At 41.8% G+C, this 10,434-nt stretch overlaps 1 protein-coding gene across 1 annotated transcript; it reads left to right on the top strand.

Moving 5' to 3' along the window:
* The first annotated feature begins 3,728 nt into the window (after positions 1 to 3,728).
* Positions 3,729 to 9,832, top strand: LOC114569408 (uncharacterized). Its single transcript, XM_028599208.1, has 18 exons — positions 3,729 to 4,254; positions 4,331 to 4,446; positions 4,540 to 4,643; positions 4,714 to 4,888; positions 5,330 to 5,447; positions 5,537 to 5,619; positions 5,711 to 5,880; positions 6,002 to 6,160; positions 6,261 to 6,353; positions 6,429 to 6,619; positions 7,835 to 8,227; positions 8,323 to 8,435; positions 8,514 to 8,608; positions 8,712 to 8,889; positions 8,963 to 9,080; positions 9,190 to 9,275; positions 9,474 to 9,568; positions 9,668 to 9,832. Exons 1-18 carry the CDS (start codon positions 3,817 to 3,819, stop codon positions 9,721 to 9,723), a joined length of 2,781 nt encoding a protein of 926 aa, XP_028455009.1. The 5' UTR covers positions 3,729 to 3,816; the 3' UTR covers positions 9,724 to 9,832.
* The last annotated feature ends 602 nt before the right edge of the window (positions 9,833 to 10,434 follow it).

Raw genomic sequence — 10,434 nt, 5'->3', positions numbered from 1 at the left:
GTAGCTCTTTACAAGTGGTCGGTCTGGACCATTCGGCTACTGCACTGATCTTCGAGGGGTCAGTGGAGACACCAGAGGCTGAGATTACATGGCCCAAGTAACTGACCTCAGATTGGAAGAAGTGACATTTCTGTAGCTTTAACTTCAGATTGTGTTCTTTGAGACGGGTCAGTACCAGGTCAAGACGTTGGAGGTGCTGGTCAAAGGAGGAGGAGAAAATAACAATGTCGTCTAGGTACAATAGTAAAGACTGAAAACTCTGATCTCCAAAAATCCGCTCCATCAACCTTTGAAAGGTACTAGGGGCATTACATAGGCCAAACGGCATCCGATTAAACTCAAAGAGTCCAAAAGGTGTGCAAAAGGCAGTCTTTGCTTTGTCCTTCTCTGCCATGGGTACTTGGTTGTATCCACTTGCTAGGTCCAATGTTGAAAACAACTGGGCACCAGTGAGGGCATCCAAGGACTCCTCAATCCGAGGCAGGGGAAAAGCATCCTTTCTTGTCTTGGCATTGAGCAACCGGTAGTCCACACATAACCTGATTTCTCCATTCTTTTTAAAAACCACCACAATTGGCGAGGAATAGGGGCTACAGCTTGGACGCACCACCCCTCTATCCAACAGTTCCTGGATGTGAGTTTTAACTTGTTCATACTGTGATGGCGGGAGTCTGCGGTAGCGTTGCCGCACTGGGACAACATCCACTAAAGGAATCTCATGCTCCACCAAGGTAGTACATCCCAGGTCGCCCTCTCCCTGGCTGAAAACTGTGCTGTGTTTCTGCAAAAGCGTCAGTCCTTGTTGTGTCTGTTCAGAGGAAAGGTTAGACCATGACAAGTTGGAAAGATCAAGGGCCAGGGGACTCTGAGCAGTCACTTGATGAATCACTGCTACAGTGCTCTGATTCTCGGTCTCCTCAATGAAAACTGTGTTTTCCGATTGCAGTGGGTCAACCATGTGCAGTTCACCTAGCTGTGTGTGAGGCGGTAGCCATACATCTTCTGTGCCCACGTTGACCACAGGGATTTCAATACGGCCCTGGTGGACAGAAAGAAGGGCTGAAGACACAAGGACGCCTGCCGGAAGTGGATTCCCCGTGACCAGGGGTTCGAGGAGTACTGAGGGAGAGTGATGTTGGCGGCAGCAGGACAGGCAGTGCGAATCCACTTCAATGTACCAGCAGGGACCCGGATGGCTCGACCATGAACTTTGGCTTTACCCAAGTACCCCCGTGTGTTCAAAGCTTCCATGCGTTGACACCTAGAAAAGGTTTCTGTCCACTCCTTACTGGCAGCTTGGAGAACAGGTGATTCAAAAAGACTGGAGCCAAACTGTTCAAACAGCAAGTGGTAACAACGGCCAATGATGTTCATTCCTAAGAGGCCAGGTACAGCTTCTTCTTGTTGTCCGGACTCACCCTGGGGGTCCTCTACAACTAGCACGCCCATTTGTGTCAGGGTCTTACCCAAAACAGTGACATCGAGCTCCATATAACCTTTATAGGGAATCTGTAGTCCATTGGCAGCCTTAAGACGTAACCAGTGACATTTCTTCAACAGCCCAATGCCCATTGCCTTGAAGTGTTTCTCAAAAAACTTTCCCTGATCGTGGTAACCATTGAGCCGGTATCCAATAAGCAGGGTACCATAACACCACCCATGCTGATTTCCACAACTGGGCAGTCTCCAATTAGTCGAGAGGGATCTTCCATTTTATCTTCACGTGAGCCTGTGAGACCCTTTCCCGGTGCCTGGCTCTCTGCACCAGAGGGGTCTAGTTTTCCGACAACTGGGAGTCAAAGCCCGCCCCCCCCACCTGACTATGTACCCGAGCTTCAGGGCCAGACCCTACCTGGGACTTAGGGGCTACCAGGTTAACCCTACAGAACCTGGCAATATGGCCAGCCTTATTACAGCGGTGGCAAATTAACTTGCCATCTGTTTGGAAGGGACGCTTAGTTGAGTAAGGAACAGCTTCACTCTGAGTCGGGCGGCAAAGCCTGGACAGTGACATGCTTCATAATCGTATCTAACTGAGCCTGCTGTTTGCGAAGGCACTCTTTAATTTCAGCAATTTCATCATTAGGCTTAGCAGTGACTGTGTTTGTGCTTCCCTCAAAACTATCTGCCACCTGGGAGTATGTATCACACGAATAAGCACGAGGCTTACTTCTACCTCCCTGTCTGCTTGTTTCTGCCCACCTAAGAGCAATACCCCGAAGGTTAACAAAGGAAACAGCTGGTTCCTGAAGAACACGTTGTTTTAACTCTCTACGCAACATGTCATCTAACACATGCTCAATGAATTGATCTCGCAGCAGTGCATCAGAATTAGTGATACCACCTGGTGTTTTGAGTATAGCAACATCCATTAAGGATTTAAGAGCATGTGAGTAATCTCGTAAGGACTCCCCCTCCCGCTGAATACGTTGGAACAGTTGCAACTGTGCTGCGACATAGGACTGAGAGCAACTATAGTTTTCAGTCAAAATAGCAAAGATTTTTTCCGGTGTATTTTTTTTTACTTATCTAAAATGTTTAAAAAAGTTTAAAAAAAATCCACCAATAACACAGTACACAGTAAGAGCTTCAAAGGAGCAGGCAAAGAGCCGCATACGGCTCAAGAGCCACAGGTTCGCCATCCCTGTACCACCCCATGGCTTTTTTATCACTTTTTGAGACATACTATACTATGACTTTTATCACTTTTGGGGGGGGGGAGCATTTCAGGCCTTTATTTACATAGGACAGCTGAAGACATGAAAGGGGAGAAGGAGTGGGAATGAAATGCAGCAAAGGGCCGCAGGTCGGAGTCAAACCTGCGGCTGCTGCGTCGAGGAGTAAACCTCTACATATGGGCGCTTGCTCTACCTGGTGAGCTTCCAGGCGCCTTATCACTTTTTGAGACATACTATACTATGAGTTTGTGATCACTTTTTTTGATATACTATATTATGATTTTTTTAACATTCTATACTATGACTTTTTCGATATACTATATTCTGATTTTTTTATACATTCTATACTATGAATTTTTCGATATACTTCACTGTAACTTTTTTCGATATAGCGTACCATGACTTTTTTCGACGTACTATGACTTTTTTTTATCACTTTTTTCATCATGCTATACTAGGAATTTTTTCAACATACTATACTATGACCTTTTTTTTAACATTCTTTACTATGACTTTATCCATTTCAGATGTGAATGCAAACTGGAGCCTATATTATAGCTCACAGAAACAAAACAGTTTTCTATGATACAGTGATACCAATGTATTTCAAATAAAAGATAACATAAGAAAATGTATTTAGGTGATAATCTGTAATTGTTTTTGCTCACACTTGTGTTAAAGATGTTCATGCCAAACTGGAACTTGTAAAGAACAGAGAAGCAAATGACTGCTGGGTATTTTGTTTGGGCCAGGAAAATGAATCAGTCACGATAACATTACAAAATATAATGTAATTATTGGACAACATATGGGAACATCAATTATGTGCACTGTGCAAGTGATTGTGTAAAGTGTAAATTATGTTGACGCATTTTCCATTTGGTCTTTATGTTTGAACTGCATGGCTGCATTTCTATATTACATTTCTTTATGTTTTTTTGATGCACTGTAACAAGCAATGAAGCCAATAGGTGTGAATTTTGAAACTGATGCACCTGGTGAAATCCCCCTCAACTTCACCAGACTTTTGTCCTGAGTCTCAGAGGGTGTGTATCCAATTGTAAGCTCATTAGTGGATGATTAGACAGACACAGGTGTGCGGTGCTTCTCTGATTAAAATGCTCTTCTGCTCAGACTGATGTGCTTTCTAGTAGGTCAGACAGGAGGAGTGCTTACATTCTGCACAAATTTGCTGTTTTCAGTGGCATTTATGGAGGCCTTGTATTTTTGGGTTAGTCTCCTAGTTGGACTCTGTGTTGGGTCATCTTTTGCTTTACCACCCAAACTGAGAGATCCTTTACTTCAAACACCTGAGATCACAGGGAGCTCCAAACACACTGAGCAACAAAAGGCTCCAGTTGAAGAACGACAGCAGGTGAATACTGTGAGAGTGATCTGCCATCCGGACTCGTTGGAGATTGTAATCAAAGCTGACCTGTTTGGTGTTGGAGCTCCTGTTAACGTGCATGAGTTGCGCCTTGGAGTGAAGTACAATGATTACTGCCGAGCTACCGTGTCTTCATTAGATGAATACAGAATCCGTGTTGGACTTGTGGACTGTGGCACCAAGCACTGGGTAACTTTAATTTATTGCAGCAGACATTTGTTATAGCCTATGTCGATTTCTAGTTCTAAACACATATTCTCCACAGATGACCGATGATTCTCTGATCTTCACAAACCTCCTCATATACTCTCCTGTGGCCTCTTCAGCGGGGGTGGTTCGAATGGATGAGGCTGTAATTCCAATCGAGTGTCATTATGAAAGGTCCATTTTAAAGCTAAAGCTCATCTTTAAAGATCTTTGGACAATGTCCCACTTTTTAATTAATTTTTTTTTTTTTTTCCTTCTGTTTCTTAGGAAGTATAGTTTGTCAAGTTCTTCACTTACACCTGCCTGGATCCCCTTCACGTCTACCCTATCTGCAGTGGAAACTTTGCAGTTTGACCTGAGAATTATGACAAGTGGGTTTCATTAATCTCTCATGTTGCGTTTTGTCTTACTTGCACTCACTAGTTTGTTACTTTTGTGCAGATGACTGGCTATATGAAAGAAGTTCTAACGTGTTTTACCTCGGTGAGCCCATTGGCATTGAAGCCTCAGTCAGAGTGGGACATCACGTGGGGCTCCGAGTGTTCCTGAGCAGCTGTGTGGCCACGCTTTCCCCAGACATATACTCTGTTCCCAGATACGTCTTCATTGAAAATGGGTAAGCACTTTCAACTTGATGTTACATTTTTAAAGAGGGGAAACTCTCGTGTTTTGTGGCTCCAGAAGGGAGCCTGATAAGTGATGTCACTTGTGTTGTGAGTCAGTTTGTTGGTTCTGAAAATGAGTAATCTGGGTGTGTGGAATTGGAAGGAAGGTTTTATTTTTTTTTCTTACTTTTGACAATTGTGTAGTAAAATGCATGTAGATTCTGGTTTTAACTTGATTGTGAATTTAGTTAAAATAACTGCATTTTGGCTTAAAGATTGGCCGCTACTAGCATCACCCACCCAAATTTCAAACCTAGCATCACCCACCCAAATTTCAAACCTAAACTGTTAGTAGAGTTACATTGTGGGTGATGTAGGCACTGTTTTTACTGTCCATTTGAGTGACAATTTAGTTTCGCACTTAACACTGTTGGTACTTCCCCACTTCACAGGTGCTTGGTTGACTCCCAGCTTCCAGGTTCAAGGTCCCAGTTCTTAACCAGGACACAGGACCACAAGCTCCAATTGGTTGTTGATGCCTTTAGGTTTCATAATGAGGACAGAGGAGAGGTGAGGCTGTACTTATGAAAATGGTTAACTTGTGATTACATACATTTGTTTCCCACACTTCATTTTTATTTTTTCCCTTTTCTTTACAGCTCTACATCACCTGTCACATTAATGCTGTACCAGTATTTGATGCAGAGGCACTAAATAAGGCGTGCACTTTTGTAAATGGAAGGCAAGTGAGATCCAGTCTGAAATGTGTCAAATTACACACGAAATGGAGTAAAAGCAGAAATGTGTGCTGAATGTTTTCTTGTCCTTTTCAGATGGAGGTCAGCTGATGGTAATAACTACTTATGTGGGTATTGTCAAAGCCAAAATGAAGTTGGCCAAACCCCCAGTAAGCCCAGCAGCCCAGCCAAGTTTGGTCCTCGTGGGTTTGGGACAGTGGATGAACCTGAACCCTTATGGAAGAGTGCAATGAAGACCAATACAGGTTGGGGTTTCTTGTAGAATGAAAAATGGGTTTCTTGGCAGCAGATACGTTTATCACCTTAGATGTCCGGCTTCACAAATGGTTTTTGGACTTGTAAAGATGTATAATGCTTGTTATGCAGTGTGGGAACAGGAGGCGAGAGTTGGTCCGATGATGGTCTTGCCAACCAGGCAAATAAGTGGACCTATACCTGTGGAAGAGGTTCCTTCAGTTCTCAATAAAATAAGTAGACTTTCACTGTACGGCAGCCAGTGGAGAAGTGGAACAAATGACAGAGTTGGTAAGAGTTAAACTCAATTTTAGGCCCTAATTATTGTCCATTTAAGAATTTTCTGCCCAACAAAAAAAGATCTCCATGCTAAATTGTATTTCTATCCTAGATCAGAAGAAGGGACTGCTTCCTGGTTCACAATCTACACCAGACCAGGTGGTGGTTAAGACTCTTGGTTCTGAGCAGAATGAAGATCTAAAAGGTAAAATGTGAAACTTTTCTAAAAATGGCCCTTTGGCATGCACATTTTTTAAAAACATGGTTTCTCTAATTACAGATGGAGATGCTGAGGAAGCTTCTGCTCCTCTGGAAAAGGCATTCCCCGAGGTCCACCTGAAATCAAAGGCAGCAGCGCTGGACAATGACACAACAGCCCTCGGTGACGTCAGCCTGACTGCTCAGTTTTCTCTGGCTACCACCGAACTGTTGAATGCAACTGCAGCAGAATCTAACATTACAGACCCCAAAAGATAATAAACAATTAAAAAAAAATTTGCTTTGGAATTATTTTTTTAAATGGTGCAGTTTATTTATTTTTTCCTGCAATGCACAAGAGGATTGGCTCATAACTGACCAAAAAATCAAATTAATATTTTCCAGAGGACAGTATCTTCCCCAGGATCAGTACAATCGGGATGGTGCAGTGACAACATCGAAACACTACAAAACCAAGACAGGACACTTACTACAAACAAAATGGTACTAAGACTAGGGACATAGAAATGCATACTAGAAATTGTCCCACAATTGAAATGGTGCTAAAATACCTGATCATTCAAGAACATCTGGAAAGTCTAGCTCTTGTATGTGGAAAAAGGGGTCCCACAAATTTTCTCATGGCATGCCTTTTTATGTGCCAAGGACTTCACTTTTCCATAGGGTAAACAAAGAAGGTATTGCTTAGAATTAGTATATTTTTGTAAACCTCTACCTACACTAATCACTTAAGGAAGCAGCCACTATAGATACAAGGGTTCAAATGTAGCAATATGGTTCAGTATAAATGTGCATTTAGTCTAAATATTAACTCAATCCTGAAATTCTGGGTGGAATTTTTATCAAACTTTATACTGAAATGTATAATGTCACACTGTTTAGAATGGAGGTGGGAACACTTTCCTACAATATATGTACATTAGTGAGACCATTTTGGTGCAAAGTTATGGATGTCCTGAGTTATTTCTTTGATTCATGACTCCTGTTTTAGAGGACACATCTCAAATACATCAAATGTAAATTTCCAGATGGGTATGATATACAGCCGCCATTATTTTAAGGTAATTGCGGGAAAAACTGGAGCAAGATTTCAAGGATTGGGTTATTGCAGTGTGAGAGATGATATCCCATGTGGCTATGCTCAGTAGATTAAAAGGCTGTTTAGAAGATAGGACTTCCTCCTGGGATGTTATTTGGATTTGCATAAAAAAGGGCCTGTTTAGACTAACCATGTTGCTGGGTGTGGGCCAATTACAGGCATGTATCTCAGGGTGACTGCAGCTTTAATTCTCCCACATCAGTTAATGGGTAATTGCTTCCAGCTGTTCTCTCCATGTGATTTGATTGGTCTGAACTGGGAAGTATTTGAGATTTAGTGTTTGAACCTTCTGCATCTCATTCAAAACACAGTACTTGTCTTGTAGATTGTGTTGAGCAGGAGGCTTTGTTGTGTTGTTCTGAGAAAAGAGCACAATGGTGATTGCAGGTCACTGCGCCTCTCTGGCACTGTTGATATCATTTGCTTTTGGTGTTGCAGATGCCATTCGACCTTTAAAAGATGGACCCATGATTGATGCTGAAGGAAGGGAATATAAATCTGCCACGTTAAGAATTGATGCAAAAAACATCAGCGGACCACAATTCAATCACGCATCGGCTGTCCGCGTACGATGCAAAGAAGCGTCCATGGTCATTGTGGTAAAGGCTGACCTGTATAAAAATGGACGCCTTGTGTCTCCTGGAGAGCTTTTTTTGGGAGGAGCCGAGCATTCACAGAGCAGTCCGTGCCGAGCTGTTGCTGCTAGTGACTCTGAATATATCATTGAAGCTCCATTGCAAGACTGTGGCTCCAAATTAGTTGTACGTTCAGTTGTTGTTGATTGATAAATGATGATTGGTATATCTGGCTGTTTTTAGGAAGTTCCCTGATTTTATTCTTTTATATTCATCTCAAGATGTCTAAGGACTCTGTGATCTACACGAACAAGCTGATAATTTCACCAGCTGGCAGTTACCCTGGCATTACAAGAAGGAATCATGCTGTCCTTGTTTCCTGTCACTATAAAAGGTGAGATTATATAATTGTTTTGTAGAGAGAAGCTGTTTTGTGATTTCATGATGGCTGATTTGTTACTCTCTGGAACAGGACAAACATTGTGAGCAGTAACTTTCAGCAACCTCCCCTGATCTCCACTCCTGCAAAGTATTCAACAGCTGCCTTCTCTTTAAAGCTGATGACCGGTATGTGTGGAACTTTAGCTAGGTTCTTTTTTTTTTTTTTTTTTTTTTTTTTTTTTTTTTTTTAAATGAGTGTGCATGCAGTGATATTCGTGTCTACATGTAGATCATTGGACGAGTGAGACGTTCTCCCGGGTCTTCTACATTGGAGACCTCCTGCACCTCGAGGCATCTTACACTGGTCCTGATTCAGGTCAAAGACAACTCTTCATCGACAGCTGTGTTGCCACTCTGTCACCTGACGCAACATCAATCCCCAGATACTATTTTATTGAAAACCATGGGTAAGAGTAGCTCAGTATACAGTATGAAACAACAAATTTGCTTTCAACTTGCATGAGAAATTATTTTTGTCAGGTGCCTCGTTGATGCAAAAGAGGAAGAATCAAACGCACTGTTCCCACCCAGAAAGAGGGCTTCTTCTCTTCAACTGCAGCTCGATGCCTTCCTGTTTCACAAGGATTCAAGGAACTCAGTGAGACACTTATATAACCTGCATTTTTATTTATTTTTTATGTTTGGAAATGCTCTAGGTTGTATAAAGACATTTCTGTGGTGTTCTTTTTTTTTTTTTTTTTTTTAAGATATTTATCACTTGCCATTTGAAAGCAACCTCTAAAATGTGGAAGAGCAGCCCCATCAACAAGGCCTGCAATTATGTAAATTCAAGGTGATTGTTACTCTTTTGTGTGTGTGTGTGTGTGTGTGTGTGTGTGTGTGTGTGTGTGTGTGTGTGTGTGTGTGTGTGTTTAAAGGTTTTATAAAAAAAGTCTATATACTTTTCTTATCAGATGGATAAATGTGGATGGGAGTGATGTGTGTGTGTTAAAGGTTTTATAAAAAAAAGTCTGTATACTTTTCTTATCAGATGGATAAATGTGGATGGGAGTGATGTGTGTCAATGCTGTGACAGTACCTGTTCTCCCAACGGTAATATAAATCGGAGACGACTGATCCCAAAAGGTATGTAGATCCTGACTAGAGTTTCATAACTAGTGTAACCCTGTGGTAGAAATACCAAAACAAAATGCTCTTCTATGACCATTTTATGATTTGTTTCAGATATGGCTTGTGGAACTGTAACGCTTGGCCCTTTGATGGTTTTCCCTAGCAAGTAGGCAAGGGACAAAAATCCAGACAATAAACATTATTTGTATTGTGTTCTTTTAATTTTCTTGGCATGGTGGCATTAAAATATTAAATCTGAGTAAAGAGTGTTTAAATAGGCCTACTGAGTAAGTGCTGTGTTCTTTCAATAACTGTAATACTGCATTTTATTAACCTACTTGGCAGTGGACGACTACTTTAAACGTAGCAATCTTTGTTTTAATTTTTGAAGGGTTGTACCTGAACAAGTGGTGTAGTGGCAGCAGGTAGTCTACTATACTGACTTGACTGTTTAGAAGTGTGAACATTAATACTCCCTCTAGCGGCCACAGTGAGGAACTGCGACACTTATTTTAAATTGCTTAGCTAGTTATAAGTAGTGATGGCGAACTGAAGCTTTCTGAAGCAGTGAAGCTTTCAAGCCAATTGTATCGAAAAAAGGTTCACTACTCGAAGCTTCAGAACTCTTTGAGGACATCTGGTGGTGAAGTTAGGGATAGCATTGTGTCAACCTGTTTCACAGTTATTAGCCATGAATGTCTTTAGAGTAAGCCCGACCCAACCCGAGCCCGTGCGCGTTGTGTCCAAGCCCGGCCCGACACATTAACTGGAATCATGAGCCCGATTTTAACCCGACACTTTTTTAATACGTCTGACGTTCTCATACAATTCAGAGTTGTTTGAACTGGAAATCTGTTTAAAATGATCTTAATGAATAATGC

This window comes from Perca flavescens, chromosome 15 (assembly GCF_004354835.1).
Source record: "Perca flavescens isolate YP-PL-M2 chromosome 15, PFLA_1.0, whole genome shotgun sequence".
Taxonomy (NCBI): domain Eukaryota; kingdom Metazoa; phylum Chordata; class Actinopteri; order Perciformes; family Percidae; genus Perca; species Perca flavescens.
This window is presented reverse-complemented; position numbering and strand designations above follow the sequence as displayed.

What these genes read in the sequence shown, in the direction of transcription:
- LOC114569408 (XM_028599208.1), top strand. Translation starts at nt 3,817, where the DNA reads ATGTGCTTTCTAGTAGGTCAGACAGGAGGAGTGCTTACATTCTGCACA. An exon ending in TACGTCTTCATTGAAAATGG is followed by an intron (nt 4,889 to 5,329) that starts GTAAGCACTTTC and finishes CCCACTTCACAG; the next exon opens with GTGCTTGGTTGACTCCCAGC. An exon ending in TGCAATGAAGACCAATACAG is followed by an intron (nt 5,881 to 6,001) that starts GTTGGGGTTTCT and finishes CTTGTTATGCAG; the next exon opens with TGTGGGAACAGGAGGCGAGA.